Source organism: Sinocyclocheilus grahami, unplaced genomic scaffold (genome assembly GCF_001515645.1).
Source record: "Sinocyclocheilus grahami isolate Dianchi unplaced genomic scaffold, SAMN03320097.WGS_v1.1 scaffold671.1, whole genome shotgun sequence".
In the NCBI taxonomy this organism is placed as follows: domain Eukaryota; kingdom Metazoa; phylum Chordata; class Actinopteri; order Cypriniformes; family Cyprinidae; genus Sinocyclocheilus; species Sinocyclocheilus grahami.
The window spans coordinates 287,228-305,760 of record NW_015505850.1 but is presented as its reverse complement, the minus strand read 5'-3'; the positions used below and the strand labels follow the sequence as shown (position 1 = coordinate 305,760).

Genomic DNA, 18,533 nt, shown 5'->3' with positions numbered 1-18,533 from the left:
GACAAGCGCAGTGTGCTCTGATTGGCCAGCTGACCCAGTGCATTGTGATTGGCCGAACACCGCAAGCACTCGTCGGAAATGTAATGCCCCTTACCATAATCGCGAGCTTCATCTTTCAAAATAAATGTAAAGACAGAGCCCGAAAGGGGAACAGAGTCTCGTGACGGACACAGTGATGAAGCTGGTATGTGTTTGCAGTACACAAGCCACGGTTAAGACAGCTGACTCTACTGTGATCTCTCTCATTCTCTGTCACACACACACGCATGCACGCACGCACGCACGCACACACACACACACACACGATGCGCAAAACTCCGCATTTGAACAGTCAATAGCAAATACTTAAACTAATAACAAAACAGTAGCTGATTCAGAAGCGCCAGATTGTCATAGCAAAGTCAGAATTACCTCCTCTCCTAGGTTCACGAAACGGTCGTCCATAAAATGCATTGCTGTTCTGTTGTAAGTAATCTTAAAGATTCCTAAATGCATCTACTTTCGGAAGGCCAAATAAAGTGCTTTTGCTTTCGCCTAGAAACACACAGCGTCTCCCTGACATGGCTGCTTCAACACTAACTGCGGTTACTGAAACCACGCCGCCTTTCTTTGCGTGCACATTTGGGCGCATTATGCAAATATTTCCACACAGTGAGGTAGATATGTGGGGGCGTGTTAGAACGAGCCATTTTAGGGGGGCGTGGCAGAGTCTTAACTTTGATAAAGAATATCTCTTTGGTTTTGAGGCTTTAGTCTTTGCAACTTCAGGGATCTTATCTATGCACAATCAGCTTGTAACACTCCAAAGAGAAAGGAAAACTTGAAATCGGATCATATGACCCCTTTAAGACATTTTTTTTACTGGAATAGAAAAAGTCTAGCTTGCAAATCTTACTTATTTAGTATGGAGGCCTGAACATGACATGCACAGAATAAAAAGAGATTATGGCCACGAATTAAGAATTTGTTCCCACAGCTTATTCATTAATTTGCTTGTTTTGGTTAAATTATGGCCACATTGTGCTAATTCATTCCCTTGTTTTAAGGTGTGGTCACATTAGCGCTATTTTAGCTACATTTTGTGGGCCAAAACAGGTGCACTGTCAATAATGTTGCGATGTATGAAGCTCTGCTCACACAGAAGTCACTTTCAAACCAAGCAGCTTTCTGTTGGTCAGCATGGTGACTCCGCCTGGCCTACTTAAACATGAATGAAATCTTTGTGGGCAACTTTTTCGCACTCACGCAAAACTGCTAAATGAGCAGATTCCAACTCCTGTACTTATGGTACCGCCACTGTATCTTTTTGGAAGGGTTCAGTTTTTCTCAGAAAATAATTCATATGATACATGCATGTTCACATATAAATGTTCTCCCTTTTAGCTGCAGAACATATCCAGAGAGTTGAGTGAGTTGAGAAGTAACCTGAGGGCAGCAGCAGCCTCAGTGGCCAATGAGTCTGCAGCTGAGCCGAGAGAACCCACCACTGAATCCTCCTTCAGCTCCTCTGAGGCTGCTGTGCAGGCCATTCTAGAGAGCCTGAAAACCAACGAGTTCTCCAGAGCCATCCGTTACATACAGGAATGCAGGTAAACTTCCCACCCAGAGAAATGACTGCAGCTTATTGTTTTATAATGGAATTTAAAGGGATAGTCCACACAAAAATTAAATCTCTGTTATTATCTACTCAAAAACTGTATTCACATATTTCTGTGGAACACAAAAGAAGATATTTTGAAGAATGTTATTAGCCAAACAGTTTTGGTTCCCATTGACTTCCATTGTATGGACAAAAAAGTCATACAGTTAAAGTCAATGGGAAACTAAACTGTTTGGTTCTTCCAAAATATCTTCTTTTGTGTTCTGTAGAAGAAAGAAATCCATAGAAGTTTGGAACGACATGAGGGTGAGTAAATAATGACAGAATTTGAATTTTTGGGTGAACTATTCCTTTACATTTATTCCTTCGATTTATTGATAATCTCTTCAGGAATAGAAAATGAATGAGTAATATGCAGTGCAGTAACAGTGGAGTAATATGCAGTGCTTTGTATTTTAATTATGTGAAATAATTATAATCACTTTGTTTCAGGAAAATGTGGCCAAGTGACATCTTCGGCAGCAGCTCCGAGAATGAGATTCAGACTCTACTCAACATCTATTTCCGGCACCAAACTCTGGGTCAGACAGGAACCTTTGCCCTGGTCGGTTCAAAACAAGACCTATCGGAGATATGCAACCGACTCACTGAGCTCAACTGCGAGATCCGAGACATGATTCGATGGGCACAGGGCTACCGGGCCATCACTGCCTTCCTTCCTGACTCCAGCGTGACCGGCATCAGCCTTTGAGTTGAACTTTAAGGGATCAGGCCGGCATTGGCCTTCTTTCCACCACTCCTGTCTGAAGTTGCTGCTGCCTTCACTGTTCCCCCCTAGTGCACTCATTACTGTCCTGCCTCTGCTTACCTTAAGAGCTTTAAGGATGTACAGCTAATATAGCTTGGAAAAATGCAACAGGGGACAGAAAAAGAAGTTGAATCCTTGGCTTCTTTGCGCTACTATGTATGTAAGGGGCCGCCCCTGCCTCTGAAATGGGGCCTCTATCACTGCAGACATCAAAGGTATACCAAAGCCTACCATTATACATGTAACGGGAAAATGTGCAATGCCTCACACCAAGTGAAACTTTTCATCTTAGAGAGAATGTTTTAAAATTTCAGTGCTCTCAGCTACTTGATGATACATAAATGTTCTATTCTTGCTTTTTTATTTCAAATAAAAACGGAAAGCCATTGTTAATGTGGCTTTTAAAAAAATGTTTAAAAAGATCCGACTTTTCACAGTGCGCACCCATGCCTCAGCTTTTATCTGTACAGACAGAATGTCTCTAACACAATGCAATGCTACAGTCAGAGAGACCTGGATGCATAAAGGGGTCATCCAGCACTTATTTATGAATGGGGGTGTTTGGTTTTACTAATGTCTTTCTACTGTTTAGTTGCTCCTAGAAGGTTGATTTATATTCTTAAAAGGAAGATCATGTTTTGATCATCGTAAAATAGTATAGTTTTTTTTAGGATGGAATTATGTCTATTCTGTCTATTGAAATGGCCAAGCATTCAAAGGTATGTACAATAAGACTAAATAGATATATTTATGGAATAAGAAATTATTTTAAATGAAAGATTTGTACATAGTAGTGGGAGTGTAGCCCAGACTTGTAAGATTTTATTTTTATGGTTTTATTTTGCTGTCTGCTGTATAAAAAGTGTGCATGCAATAAATAGATCAATAAATAATATTAATGAAAAAGTCTGCTTAGTCAGTGGGTTTTTTATATGGATACTTATGTCTATGTGCTTAAGTAGATTTAGATCTGTAATGAGAATGATTTTAGGATGCACGTTTGTTTGTTGATATTTTTTATTGTAGAACTAAATTATACAATTTAAATGACTTTTTTCCTAAAGGTAATCTTAAATGAGAGGATCAAAACTGAAATCAAGCAATGCATCATGTAGTATTTTTATGGTAGTGCGCCCTCTGGTGCACCACAACGGAAATAATAAAGACACTCAAAGGCAAAAATTGTATTTGTCAGTTGTGCAAACAGAAGTGCTTGTTAACAGTGAAATCAAATTTTTTAAAACATGTTTCTGTTTTTTTAACAGACAAAATTCTCATTTTAGTTTAGATATTATGTGTCATAACTGTTATCTAACATAAAAGTGTCTAAAACAAATGTGTGCAAATGACATATTTTTTTTAGATATTAATTCATTATTTATGGAACAAGCATAAAGTATAAAGAAGTAAATAAAATAACAGGTGATAAAATGCTTCAAATGAGGAAGAAAAACTTTATCTACTCAATGTGAATAGAGACTATACTATATAAACTACCAGTAATTTGTAAATAAAAAATATAAACTACTGAACAAACTGTCCAAAACTATGCACACTCCATCATGTATTATAACATAAAATGAAAAGTTTAATTTAAATTCTTTTTTATTATTAAAGTAATTCAAAAAGTTAAAAGAAGTTTTAGCATAGAATAGATTAGAGTAGAATATAGATCTCTCTCTCTCTCTCTCTCTCTCTCTCTCTTAATAAATCTCTAATCAACTATTTCCAGTTTCGATTCAGTGCTGCAAGTCCGCCCCCTGAACAGACGCTCGCATTTTGATTGGTCGAGACAACAGCTCTTCTGTTGACGACACGGCGCTTATTGGCGGGATGTGTTAAACCAGCTTTATCCACCACGCGCAGAATAAACAGATCCTCTCAGAACGCTTCAGGGAATAAAACATCTTGAATCGGAGATGAAGACGACATTTCATTTAACTTCGAAAACTCAGACGTTACAAAAAGCTTTCATCTGTGCCAACACGTTCATTTACGGTGACTTCCAGACCTGTTTTCCTGTTTGTAGCTAGTTCAGATAACGTTAGCTGAGTAAACGGTGATATGCGTGACATGGAACAGTTACTTTTAATTAGTTACTTAAATCTCGCTGACAAACTGTTACTCGTTAACTACGTAATATGAACCAGATACATTGATGTCAGAGATAGAAGATACACTGGTTTACATGTTTATGTTTTTGTTTGTTTATCTGTACGCTAGGTCCAATGAAAACATTATTGTGCTTGGTTCGGATTTAACCCCATCACACTCATGGCAGCATGTTTGACAATTTCTTTCATCAAATTGACAAAGGTAGACACTTATAATAATATATATATATATATATTTATAGCGCTACCATATTTCAAATCTTTGAAACTAATCTGAATTTTGTGAATTAAGAGCTTGGACCTCTTAATCCTGACTGGTTTGAGGAGTTGACTGCAAAAGCTTCCAGAGATGAAGGACGTCCTAACAGTTCAAAAGGTGAGGAGGAGGAGAAGACTGTCAAAGTACCAGAGACATCAGCCCTGGCCAGTCAGCTGTTTTCTACACCCAAAATATTCAAGCAACCACACTTTCAGTCCCCTGCTTCCATTCCTAATGAAGAGTCTCCTTATGAAGGTATCGTAGTTGTTGTGTTATGTATGAAGTATGTATAAATAAAGGACATAATCCTTTATAATTGTTTTGTTTCCACCCAGCGGTTAATGGAGACTCATCAGCATTTCCCTGGACAGAATCAAGCCCTTGTTTGTTTGGTTCAGCCAAAGACAGGTAATTCTGTTCATGAGTATGAGAATATAAATTTCATATAATATGAAAGTCAAGCAGAAAGTGAATGAAACTTTCTTTCCTATTCTTTGTAGTCAAAGGTTTGATGGATCCTGTGAAAAACCTGGAGATAGCTTTGGTGAGCAGGTTTTAGATTAGATTAGATTTTTTTAAAAAAAATAAAGAAATAACAAGATTGTTTTGTGTTCTAATATTAAATACTGTACTTTATTTTTTTAACAACTTCCATATGTGACACCACAGGCCTTCTGGATACACCAAAAAGGTCTTTGGTAAGTCAACACAAGTTCACAAAACTGGTTGTGTCATATTTATAATCTTAATTCATGTCGTTGGTCATGTTTTTTGCATGACTCATTAATGGCATATATGTTTGTCCAAACAAAAAATTGTGTTTCAGCAATATGTTAAAACATTTTAATTTTGGCTAATATCACTCTTATTAAAGTACTAAAGCCCTTTTATTTTTGAACCCTCCTCTTCACCTATCATGTTTCAGAATCATGTCATGTTACAAAAGTAAAATTGGTTGCAAACACTGTTTCACATTAAGTTCAGATGGCATTCTAGACTTTAATTATAATGCTGAGTTTGTTCTGTTTCAGGCATGCTCGGCAAAACAGATATCGGAGAGCCTTGGGGCACAAATCAACCCTGACTTATCCTGGACCAGCTCCTTTAACACACCATCCTCTTTGACTCCCACTGTGATATTGCGTAAGTGTGAAATTAATTGCCTATGTATGAAAATTAAAGTCTTGTCTCTTTAGATGAATTTAGTAGAGGAGAGTGTAAAATAATATGCGATGGGGGGAAAAAAACAATGAAAAAGTCAGTAAAAGAATAATTTTATTAATCCATTGTATCTTGAATCCATAGAATTGAATGTGTTGCAATCACACTGGTCTCCTGATCAGATATGAGCTATTCAGCAAGAGTTATTTTTATTTCTCTTTAGCCAAAACAGAGGAACGCGCTCTATCAGTAAGTGGCCTCAAAGACAAGGAAGCAATTGTAAGTGCAAATCTAAGTTTCTGTATATATAATGTAAAGAATTTTGGATTATGGTGCATGAAATGCTGAGAGCCTGTTTTTACCAACATGTAATTAATGGTGATGGCTTGTTCTCACTCTTATACACACACTAGTTTGTGCGGAAACTCTTCCCATCTCTCTCGAAAGGCTCTGCAAGCAATGCAACATTGAATGATACAACACTAAAACAAGAGGGTGAGTGTGACACTGTATATTTGAAACTATACAGAAAATAAATAAAATGGTTAATTTGAAATGCATACACATATTATTAACTTCAAGAATAATTCTGATTATTCTGTTATCTTCTCTTCAGTGATTGCCGAAAGTGAGACTCTTCAGTCTGATGACCTGGGAGAAAAGCCTGTTTGCTCTCTAAATTCATCTCTTGATACAAGTGGTCTGTGGAAGCAGAAGGTTCCCAGCGCTATAGAGGATGGGGACGTCCGCAACACAGTGCAGAATGTTCTTGATGGTGCCGAGGACGTGTTGTCAATATTCTTTAGCAACAGCACTTCAACTCTGCGAAGAATCAAAACCAAAGAGAGGATCAGAAGGAGAATAACAGATTCCTCAAAAGATGTCAAATCAGTTGTTCTAACTTCAGAGTCAGAAGAGATATTAAAGGATGATGTAGAAACAAAAAGCCCCTGCAAAAACAAAGATATCACTCAATGGACCCCCCTAAGTTTATCAGAATCCACTCTTAATGGAGACTGTTCAACCGCGTCTTTGATAAACAATCACAACACTGTAGCATCCAGTGAAATTAATGGTTGTACTGTTTTCAACTGCATTGCAGAAAGTAGCCAAACTTTTTCACAGACTGTAAGACTCAAGTCTTATCCAGAAGGAGCTCAGTGTCAGAAGTCTTTGTTAGACAAATCGCCTGCTTTCATGCTTTCTAGAAAGTCCAGAAAGTTTGTGTATCAAGTGCCAAGTTCAGATCTGTCAAAGACAGTAATTGGACACAAAGAAACTCAACCAGTATGTTTCGACCAAACACTCAAAGGTAAGGTGTTCAATGTATTACATTTTTCTTAAATATATTGTGTGCGTTTTCTGAACAACATTTTTGCTCTGCATTTTACAGAAAATCCCTCAGTGGAAGAGGTGTCTAGTGACCTTAATGAATCCACAGTCGCCAGTGAAAATGCAATCAATAATCATACACAGCCACAAGACTTCAAACAGTTATCTACAGAAATCCATGATCTTGATCTAGGACTGGATATGACGCAGCTTTCCAAGGCATTTGCAGAGGATTTCACACAAGAAATAATGCCAGGAGCACTGCTTGACCTGGCTGTACAGAATGATCAAAATGGCCAAATGCAACATAAAGCAGAACTTGAGGAGAAGAACGAAGATGGTAGTCACAGTGACTTCTGTAATTTAGCAGACATATCTATGAACTCTCCAAACAAGTCAACAGTCATGCTTACAACTTTTGAAATCAGCCACGACAGTGGTTGCCCCACCACCTTTTCAGATTTGGATGGTACAACAACCTCGTGTGCAGACATCAAAGAGTTTTTACCTTCTTTTAAAATGGCAAACAACAAGGCCATTTCCATACCAAATAAGGCTATAATGAAGGCCAAAGCATCATTAGATGAAGCTGCAGGGGATGTTTTGATCAACACCTTAAATAGAACTACTCCAAAACATGATCAAACGATAGAAACATTGTGCAAATCAGTTTCGGGAAGCACTAATGCAAACCGATCGCCCATAGAACAATCCATCTTCCCTAACCATGCGTCAAGACTGTGTGTTAGTGATGCTCCAAGGAGTGACAGTCCAAAGAGCTTTAAAATTAATATTTCAAGCTGTTCTTCACCTCAGTCAAATGAATCCGATTATAAAACCGGTTCAAAGAGGAATATTGCAGTTTCAAATGTTGGCTTTCAAACAGAGACTCTTTTGAAAGAGGAATTGGGGAGTGGTTCAGACTCGTCAAAGTGCATTCATCAAAAATTGGATTTCAAAAGAAGTGCTGAAAGGCAGACTATGTTCAACATTAACAGCACACACAAACCCACTGCAGTGGACTCCAGCCGTGAAGATGATGAGGACAATGGCACTTTGACAGCATCTCAAAAGGCTGATGTTACAGAATTGTGCAATCTTTTGGAGGAAGCAAATAGTCAACATGAATTTACCCAGTTCAAACCAACAAATCATGGCTCAGACAACCACACTACAGAGAAAGAGTGGGATCCCGATATACTCTACGGCATCGACTTTGATGATAGTTTTAACTGTGATGTTGTGAAAGGAAAGCATCCCGTCAAGACGGACTCTTCTTCAGTAAACACTTCTGATCATATTCAAATTGTAGATGCTGCCAAATTACCATGCACCATGTCAAAGGAAACACGAAATGGCATTGTACCTTTGTCAGTGGCTGAAGACAGTTCTTTAGTTGATGGAATTAAGAGTATACGGTCTCATTTCAGTGATAATACTCCAGTCCATTTTTTCGGTTTTAAAACTGCTAAAGGGGAAGCTATGAGTATATCAGAAAAGAGTTTAAACAATGCAAGGCACTTTTTTGAAGAGTATGATCAAAAAGCCATATATAATAAAGAAGTCAAGGTGGACATCGGAGTAATAAAGCCAGAGCATGTTGAAACAGAGCCTACATTCAGTACTTTTGACAGTATGAGCACAGAAAATAAAACCTACCTTCAGATTAAACAAGTAAATTTCAGCTCTGGAAATGTAAATGCAGCGTGTAAAGAGATACATAAGCAAGTGACAGAAAATGAAAGAAAAGAGCAGAATTGTTTGGGTGAAAAAACTAAAGCAATTTCTTGGAGTAATACCTCTATAAAAATAAGTCAGCCGCACTTAGTAACCAAAATATCTGATGGCGTGGATAAGCTTTCCTTCAACAGCGAGAAGGTCTTTCAAGAACAGAAATCTAGCAGTGATCCTAAAGAAGTTTTCGCAAAGATTTTTCCCTCAGAAACTTTTTCGCCTCAGTCAGAGGAAGGCTATGGCTTTCAGACCGCCAGCGGGAAAGGAGTTTCAGTTTCAGCCAGTGCCCTTAAGAAGGCAAAGGCCATATTTAAAGACTGTGATGAAAATATTGACTTGGAATCTGCGAAAATGGAGGGAATCAATGACAAACTGGATGTTGAAATCAACCGAGTAAATGCATTTACTCCAAACTGTAAACGTGTGACATTTTCAAATGTGTCACACATGGAGGCCAGCACTGTTCTCAGAGACTCTGAACTGACTGATGACTTCTTATTGCTGCCCTCTTCAGTCCAGCAACCCCCTCAGGAAGAAGTATGTGAGGAGAAAGGCCTTCAAAGTGACTTTTCTAAGCATCCTTATGAGTTGCTTCCTCCTAATGGCAACTGTGGTTTCAGTACTGCCAGTGGTAAGAAGGTGTCCATCACAGCTGGAGCACTACAAAGTGGTAAGGATCTGTTATCTGAGTCTGTTGATGTTTTCTCATGTGCTGATGGATCTCCAAAGACAAAGCAGGTTGTTGATATCCAAACCGACACTAGCTCTATAAGAAAACACAAAGGATTCTCTACAGCAGGTGGGAAGAAGGTGGCTGTCTCTGCTGCTGGGCTGCAAAAGGCAAAGAATCTCTTCAGAGATTGTGAAGAAGAGCGCTTATCATTTGAAGATCTTCAGCACCAAAACTTTAAAGGTTTCAGTGATGTCTCAAAAAAGCCACTGACTAAGATAAGAACGGCATTTGCAGGTTGCCGTGACGTCTCCTTCAGCCATGAGCATGAGACTGGGAATTCTTCAGGAAAAAACATAGGATTCACTACAGCCGGTGGGAAGAAGGTGGCCTTCTCTGCTACTGCCCTGCAAAGGGCAAATAGTCTTTTTAAAGATTGTGAAGAGGAGAGTTTAGCTTCTGGGAGTCTTCAGCACCAAGTCTGTCAAGGTTTCAGCACTGCCAGTGGCAAAGATGTTACCGTCTCCGAAAAGGCACTGAGTGAGGTTAGAGCAGCATTTGCAGGATGTGATGACACCTCCTTTTGTCATGAGCCTGAAAATTCTTCAAGAAACAACATAGGATTCTCTACAGCAGGTGGGAAGAAGGTGGCCGTCTCTGCTACTGCAGTTCAGAGGGCCAAGAGTCTTTTTAAAGATTGTGAAGAGGAAAATTTATCATCTGAGGAAGTCCCACCTCAAGCTAAGAGTTCTCATAAAAGCAGTGAGGACATGGTGGATTTAAACCTAAAGTTTGAACAACTAAACAAGAAAAATTATGGTTTCAGTACTGCGAGTGGGAAAGGTGTGTCCGTATCAAAAGCTACCCTTGAGGAGGCTTCTAAATTATTCAGAGATTGTGACGCCCAAGTTACTGTTACTGATAGCCAGCTGCTACAGAGTGATTCCTCAAAATGCCGTCCTCAACATAAAGATAGACAAACCAAAACCACTCTGCGTCCTTTGCCATCTAAAACAACTCAGAATGAACCTGCACAACTAGACTTGCACTCTTTGAATTTTAACAGTTGCACAGACACCCAGCAGAAGTACTTTGAGCAGGAAGCAATGGCTTGCACTAAAGCTTTACTGGCAGATGATAACCTGAATGAATCAGGCAGTTTGGCGATGACAGAGGACCAAAAATGTCAATCTGTTAATGATCTACAGGCACAGGGATCTTTCGGCCATAAGAGAAGGAAGCGTCCGTTTGATGCCAGAAATGTAGCAGGTATAGGCAACAGAATGTTTCATGTTTTAAGTAAATACATTTTATTATTTAACCTCTCATTGTATATACTACTTTGTTCTGTTTAGATTCAGGTCAGCCTCCTTTGAAAAGACAACTTCTCTTAGAGTTTGACCGGACATTAGATACAAAGACCTCAGGCCTCGCACCACTTAAAAGCTGTCCAAACGGTTAGATGTTTTATTCATAAATAAATAAATTATTTATTTTATTTTATTATGAGGTGCTGTTTAATTTTTTTTATCTTTTACATATACCTGTTGTAGGAACTTTAAGAGACCGGCGTGTCTTCAGTTACAATGTCCACCTCAAGCCAGATGTCACTGGTCCAGATTGGTAGGTTGTTTTACTGTTTTAATAGTTAACTCTCTTTACTATTTAATATGACAAGACATCTTTAATTCTTACAAGTTCTCTTAAAAATGCAGGCATCCTGTGGACCAAAAGTCAGATGACCTCAAGCAATCATGTTCAACTGTATCTGTCCAAAATAGACGTAACTCAGACCCTAAAGAAGGGGTGTTTGTGCCCCCTTTTCAAAAGGATATGAAGACCGAGACATCAAACTGTCAAGATGTCTCTACTGAAGTGTCCACTGGTTTTATCCCACATTTCAAGAAGGAGAACAAAGAAACAACTGAACATGGCAATCAAATAGACCAAAATATGACAACTTCTGTATCACATAGTGACAATGTTGCACAATATTGTGATAGGAAGAACCTACATGAGGGTTCTAACCCTCAACCAACCACTTCAGTGGAAACCATACCATTAAAAATCATGGACTCTGAAGAGAAAGGTAGCCATTTACTTTACTAACTAATAGTAATTTTACTACTAAATTTATTTACTAATTTTGTATTTTAAATATATATTGTCACATAGTATTGGGGTTGTACCGATTTGTATGGCCATGTCCACAAATGATAGAGATAGAAATGAATGATTCTTTAAATACAGCAATGAATCCTAATGTTTTTTTTCTTGGGATGTTAATAGACACAGAGACATGCTGGGAGACCTTGAACCTAGCTAGGGATATGCAAGACATGAGACTCAGAAAGAAGAAAAGGCAGACTATTCGTCCACTATCTGGCAGCCTTTACCTTGCTAAGACTTCTGGTGTCCCTAGAATAGGTCTGAGAGATGCTGTGGGGCGCAAATGTCCTGGTCAATACACACAGGAGGAGGTACATTTTGATAAATGTTTTGATACTTAATTATTCCACTGTGTTTTAAGTCACTGCAAAACCATACTTTGGAGGCGGTATATTACAGTTGCTTAATTTATTTTTTTATATATATATATATATATCTTTTTCCATCTCAGCTGAATCAGCATGGTGTACATCACAAGGTCTCACTAATAACAAGTGAAAATGCTGAATCATTCAGATTTGACTGTAATGACTTCTTCAAATGTGAGCTCCTCATGGAGACTGGTGCTGTCCAACTGGCTGATGGAGGCTGGTTGGTTCCAGACAATAAGGGTACTGTGGGCAAAGACGAATTTTATAGGTAAACATGGTGCATTTTAACAGCATTAATACAAATAGCATGTAGATCTACAAGTTCATCTACATGCTAAAAGGCACTGTTATCTTGCAGAACAACAGTTTTCATGGAATTAGTTTGGGTAATGTACCTTTTTTTTGGCAGAGCACTGTGTGACACACCTGGTGTTGATCCCAAACTGATCAGTGATGCATGGGTATTCAACCATTACCGATGGATTGTATGGAAACGGGCCTCCATGGAAAGAACGTTTCCAGATTTGATGGGTAATCTATGTTTGACTCCAGCGCAAATACTTCTGCAGCTAAAATTCAGGTACTGAATCTCAGTAAAGCTCATACTTTTTCACGCAAAGCTTTTGACAATTACTGAAACACTTTGATATTTGCACTTAGATATGATGTGGAGGTGGACCACAGTCAGCGATCCGCTCTCAGGAGGATCATGGAGAGGGACGACACTCCAGCTAAGACATTAGTGCTTTGTTTATGTGGTGTTGCTCAAACTTGTCAACATCCAGAAAAGCCAGTGAAAGATGACAAATCTCCTAATGCAAAGATGGAGTCCTGTGTGGTCTGGCTCACAGATGGCTGGTATTCCATCAAAGGCCTGTTAGACCCTCCGCTCTCTGCCATGCTGAACAAGGGCCGTCTCAGAATCGGTGATAAGATTGTGACCAGTGGAGCCGAGTTGGTTGGTTCACAAGAAGCCTGTCCTCCACTGGAAGCTCCTGAATCTCTGATGCTAAAGGTGAAGTTGGAATTCAACTAAGATGATCCATGACTGCTAAATCCTGCCAGACTTTATTTGAATTGTCATTTTTGAATTTCAGATTTTAGCCAACAGCACAAGACGAGCTCAGTGGGACACTAAGTTGGGTTACTATCGTGACCCTCGGCCTATCAGCTTTCAACTATCATCACTGTTCACTGCTGGAGGTGTTGTGAGCTGTGTGAACATTGTGGTGTTAAGAAGTTACCCCACTCAGGTCTGCTCCACCTCATCAGCTCTGAATGAGACATTTTGATCTGTAAAAGCACATTTTGTGTTCATAATTTTACTTTTGTACCAAACAAATGACTGACTTTGTCATCAAACAGTGGATGGAGAAGAAGCCCAACGGTGTCTTTATATTTCGCAACGATCGTACAGAAGATCGAGAGGCCAGAAAACACAGCAACTCCAAGCACAAATCCATGGATTTTCTTATTTCCAAAATACAGACCCAGTTTGAAAAAGAAATGGAAGGTAAGTTTTTTTTATTTTTTTTTTATTTATTTTTTTTTTCCCTTTATATTAAACTTTATCAGAGGTTTGTATGCAAGCATATAAGGATCACAAGGATTGATGAGTATTTTCCCTCCACGTATAAGGTAACAAGAAAAGTCGAGACCAAAGGAGGACATTTAGTCGACATGAGGTTGAAGCTCTGCAGGATGGGGAAGAGTTGTATGAGGCAATGGAGCGGGATCCTGCTGTTGAGGTCAGCACTTTAATGCAAACATTTTTGCATATTTTTGCCAATGGGTAGTAAACACAAAGTATTGGTCAATAAATCTGCACTGGGTCAATAGAACCTTTTAATAATATATATGTATATATACTTGTACTTTTCAATAGACCCATCTATATGCGAGTCAGATGGATGCAGTGAGTAAGTACAGATGCTGTTTGGAGGAAAAGAGGCAGGCGGAGCTGCAGGAGCGTGTGCAGAAAGCTGTGATGGAAGCCCAGGAGGCTGAGGGTGGGTGTCCCAATCGAGATGTAACTCCTGTTTGGAAGCTCAGCATTACCGATGGCAAAGATCTGCAGAGCGACTGTGGTGAGCCAAGTGAATATCTTTACTTTGTTTAGGTGTTGAAGGAGCCAGTTTAAACTGTTATGGCTGGGTGCTATTTCATTTCCTAGTTTACACCCTGAATATCTGGCGCCCATCGCAGGACTTGTATGGGTTGCTCAGAGAGGGCCACAGATATAGGGTATATAATCTTGCCACATCAGAGGGGAAGAAACGCTCAGGCATTGCTCACATCCAGTTCACTGCCACCAAGAAAACACTCTTCCAGGATGTTGAGGTAAACTAAATGTTCAATAACTTTGCTCCCACCACAGACTGATCACTTCCATTTTCATTACAAGCATCTAAAATGGTCTTACATAAAATGTGATTGAGCCAGGTGTCTCCAGAATGGGTGCATCAGCATTTTCGTGCTCGAGAATGCGTACGCTTCAAAGAACTTCAAAACCCTCAATTCAGTTCACCTTGTGGGGAGGTGGACATAGTGGGATGTATTGTCTCAATAGAAGGCAAACAAGGTAAATTTCATTAATTCATCATAAAACATCTTTTATCAAGTGCCAAAGCTGTTGTTTCCCCAATGAGTCTGTCACTTAGTTTCCTCAATCCTTAATATCTTCAAACACATTGTGACGGTTTGCATGTCTTTTCAGGCCATTGCCCATTACTGCATCTTGTGGATGAGAACTTTGACCTGGTCTCTGTGAGAACCTACAGTAGTCTGGAGCAGTTAGCTTTAGAAGAGCTGGTAAAGCCGCGAGCACTGGTCGCTCTTAGTAATCTTCAGGCGAGGCCATACTCTGGACCTGTGCCAAGCCTTTATGCAGGAGAACAAGCAGTATTTTCTGTAAACCCCAAAGAATCCCATCTGCAAGAAGCTATGACCCGTCTAAAGACTTTTGTCCAGGTTGATGAATCAGTTTTTAAAATTTTTGTTTTTATGTACGTGTACAATGAAAGAGTGATTCCTCATGTTTTCGTTGTTGCTTATTAGACTTATGTTCGTTGTTTACACAGACTTGTGAGCATTTTTTTAGCATTGTGGAGGAGAAGGTCTCAGATGTGGTTCCTTCAGGTGTCTTGGGTTCATTTCAGTCTCCAAGAACTCCTCGTGTGCAGTCTAATCCAAAAATTAATTGCAGGGTTAGTAGTATGAGTTTTCTTTTTATGTGGTGAAAGATTGGTTTTATTAGTGGTGCTTGTTAAGGCAAGCGTCACTGTAATTATTAACTTCAACTGTTTATTCTATACACACGAAAGCGCCTACATCTTCAGAAAATTGCAAAAAAAATTTGGATTTTGGATAGTTTATTATTATTATTATTATCACTTCTAGTTATTTTTTTGTTAATATTAACAATATATGTGACCCTGGACCACAAAACCAGTCTTAAGTCGCTGGGGCATATTTGTAACAATAGCCAAAAATACATTGTATGGGTCAAAATGATAGATTTTTCTTTTATGCCAAAAATCATTAGGATATTAAGTAAAGATCATGTTCCATGAAGATATTTTGTAAATTTCCTACTGTAAATATATTAAAACTAAATTTTTGATTAGTAATATGCATTGCTAAGAACTTCATTTGGACAACTTTAAAGGCGATTTTCTCAATATTTAGATTTTTTTGCACCCTCAGATTTCAGATTTTCAAATAGTTGTATCTCGCCAAATATTATCCAATCCTAACAAACCATACATCAATGGAAAACTTATTTATTCAGCTTTCAGATGATGTATAAATCTCAATTTTGACAAATTTACCCTTATGACTGGTTTTGTGGTCCAGGGTCACATTAGTTGTTAACATTTATTAAATTATATGCAAATATACACTGCTGTTCAAAAGTTAATGTTGTTACAAAAGATTTCTATTTCAGATAAATGCTGTTCATTTGAAATTTCTATTTATCAAAGAATTTTTATTTCACTTTTATTAATGTTCTTTAGATGCAATATCAACATATTATGCCCTTTGTTGAAATTCCCAGGTAACCCCACAGCAGAAGAGCAGCATTTTCTCACCTTTCACGCCACTGAATAGGAGAACTCCTGCATCTGCATGTAACAGCGAGGGAAAAGACCCCAAAAGTTTGAAAAGAAGGCGCGGTTTGGACTACCTGTCACATATCCCATCCCCTCCACCCCTCACTCCTCTGAAAAATACAGCTTCTCCCTGCATTAACGGGACTTTCAATCCACCAAGGAGATCTGTGACTCCCAAACCTCCACAGAATGAGTCACCTCGAGCCTCATGTCCCCCACCAGGCGAGGAGAAGTGGGTGCATGATGAAGAGCTGGCGATGATAGACACCCAGGCGTTACTGGAAGGCTGATGGGAAAAGTGTGATTCTCCTGTTGAAACACTAAATGTGAGTTGAAACATAAGATTAACAGCATTCAAGGCATTGAAAGCTCTATTTCTACTGTTGGCAGGAAATGCAAATAGCACTTCTATGTCTTTGCTTTCTAGTTGCCTGGTTTACTGTGGTTCTCTGATGGTAAATGACATGAAAAAGATGCACCTTTTTACAATTACTGTAATCATTTTTAAATTCTTGTTTTACGTGACTGTACTACTATAGTACAGAAGTTAGCAATGCTCAGGGGGAAAAAGTGTAAAGTATATGTAAAAATGTTTATATTTTCATTTTTATTAAAAGATGGAAAATTTTGTACAGAGGTGACATTAGCAGCATTTGCTAAGACAAGCATCACTTACTGATATTGCTATACTGGAAAAATATGAAACTTTTGCACTAACATGCACTGTTTGTGCAGCTTAGTAAGAAGAGGTATGTTATTTTTATGTTTGTATGCTTTTCTAAGGATTCCGATTTACATTTTTGTGATGAATGACTAAAAAACAGACTTGCAAACATGGAAGGACTTGGGCCACAAATAATAATGACTTGATAGTGCACTATTAGTAAGTAACCACCTAGAATGCCCTAGCATCATTGTACAATTAATTTTGCACTGGCGCTCACTTGATATTTTTCAAGGACTGTAAAAATCTAAAACTAAAATTGATATCACAATCTGTTGTTTCGATATATTTCTATTAATGAACAGCAGGTGGCGCCTTAACACTTGCCTTTGACTTGCAGCGAACGGTTCAACTCAGTAGGAAGATTGTGAAATCCTATCTGCCATTTTCATATTAAATCTGAAGTAATGAGAATGGAACAATAAATATGAATATATTGCTTAATAACCACCAGATATTGGCAGCATAGAAAGCAATGGGTATGACAAACAAGTATGACATACTTCTCTTGATCTGGGGTGCGTTTCCCAAAACCACCGTTAGCTAACTATGGTCGTTAGTTCCATTGAATTCTGTTAGCAACGACAGAACTTGACCATAGTTGCTTTTGGGAAACGCACCCCTGGCTGGCAAACTCACTGTCATGCTTAGACCGCAAAGACAGACAAAGGGATTTCTTCTCTTCCATACAGAACATTGTCATATTTAATAATGTGTGAAAATATTACAATTCTGGCTGTTTGCTCTTCAGATCAGTTTTAAGGATTTTTGAAATTTAGAAGCAACCCCATAATCTGTTTGTTCATCGAGGAATGCTTCAGAAAACCACAGACATGCCAGATTTGCAGTTAGGTGCCATCAGTGGCTTTCCTCCACAGTGTTCAGTTTTACATCTATCATTGAGAATGTGCTGACTCCGCACACAGCCAGCTCTATTTTAAGATCCCTGGCCCACAATGATAAAGATAGTTGACACTACTGTTGTGTAGTGAAGAGGCACTGAAGATGATATCTGTTAGTGGTTGACAGATTAGTGTTATTGTGGCCAAAAAATTTTTTTTTAAAGTACTGAACAGTCCTGATATTCTCTACTGTTCAAATGTTTGGGGTTGCAAAGATTTTTTTAAATATATGTTTTTGAAAAGTCTCTGATAAGGCTGCATTTATTTGATCAAAAATATAGTAAACCGTAACATTGCAAAATATTACAGTTGAAAATATAATTCTTTTTATATTTGAAAAGATTTTAACTTTTTTTTAATTTAATATATTCCTGTTATGGCAACGCTGAATTTTTGGCAGCCATTACTAAATTTTTCAGTCGCAGTTGTGCTGCTTAATATTTTTGTTAATCTCATTTTTTTTAAATAGAATTTCTTTTTTTTTGTAACATGTCTTTACTGTCATTTTTGATCAAATTAATGCATCCTTGCTAAACAAAGGCATAAACAATCGGGGGGGGGGGATTTTGGAGGCTGG

General features: G+C 38.4%; 2 protein-coding genes across 12 annotated transcripts in view; both read left to right on the top strand.

Annotated features, from left to right (window-relative positions):
- LOC107559014 (protein furry homolog) overlaps positions 1-3,308 on the top strand; it is a 67,700-nt gene extending 64,392 nt beyond the window's left edge. For all 11 annotated transcript variants that reach the window (XM_016242729.1, XM_016242723.1, XM_016242724.1 and 8 more), the window contains 2 exons: positions 1,384-1,589; positions 2,093-3,308. In XM_016242729.1, coding sequence (XP_016098215.1) covers positions 1,384-1,589; positions 2,093-2,351 — 465 coding nt within the window. In that variant the 3' untranslated portion in view covers positions 2,352-3,308. The remainder of the gene's footprint in view (positions 1-1,383; positions 1,590-2,092) is intronic.
- A 942-nt stretch (positions 3,309-4,250) lies between these two features.
- Positions 4,251-17,720, top strand: LOC107559013 (breast cancer type 2 susceptibility protein homolog). The gene is made up of 28 exons (XM_016242721.1): positions 4,251-4,406; positions 4,632-4,724; positions 4,815-5,036; positions 5,117-5,189; positions 5,282-5,325; positions 5,451-5,479; positions 5,813-5,924; positions 6,166-6,221; positions 6,356-6,437; positions 6,559-7,254; positions 7,336-10,947; positions 11,034-11,135; positions 11,232-11,301; positions 11,394-11,767; positions 11,968-12,158; positions 12,299-12,486; positions 12,628-12,798; positions 12,879-13,233; positions 13,316-13,471; positions 13,584-13,731; positions 13,857-13,966; positions 14,104-14,305; positions 14,392-14,558; positions 14,661-14,799; positions 14,935-15,188; positions 15,299-15,424; positions 16,276-16,656; positions 16,758-17,720. The coding sequence occupies exons 2-27, from the start codon at positions 4,691-4,693 to the stop codon at positions 16,618-16,620; spliced, it is 8,058 nt and encodes a 2,685-aa protein (XP_016098207.1). The 5' UTR covers positions 4,251-4,406; positions 4,632-4,690; the 3' UTR covers positions 16,621-16,656; positions 16,758-17,720.
- The last annotated feature ends 813 nt before the right edge of the window (positions 17,721-18,533 follow it).

Coding starts and splice junctions, on each gene's coding strand:
- LOC107559013 (XM_016242721.1), top strand. CDS start 4,691: ATGTTTGACAATTTCTTTCATCAAATTGACAAAG. Junction 7,255..7,335: donor TTTCGACCAAACACTCAAAG/GTAAGGTGTTCA, acceptor TGCATTTTACAG/AAAATCCCTCAGTGGAAGAG. Junction 14,559..14,660: donor CACTCTTCCAGGATGTTGAG/GTAAACTAAATG, acceptor TGATTGAGCCAG/GTGTCTCCAGAATGGGTGCA.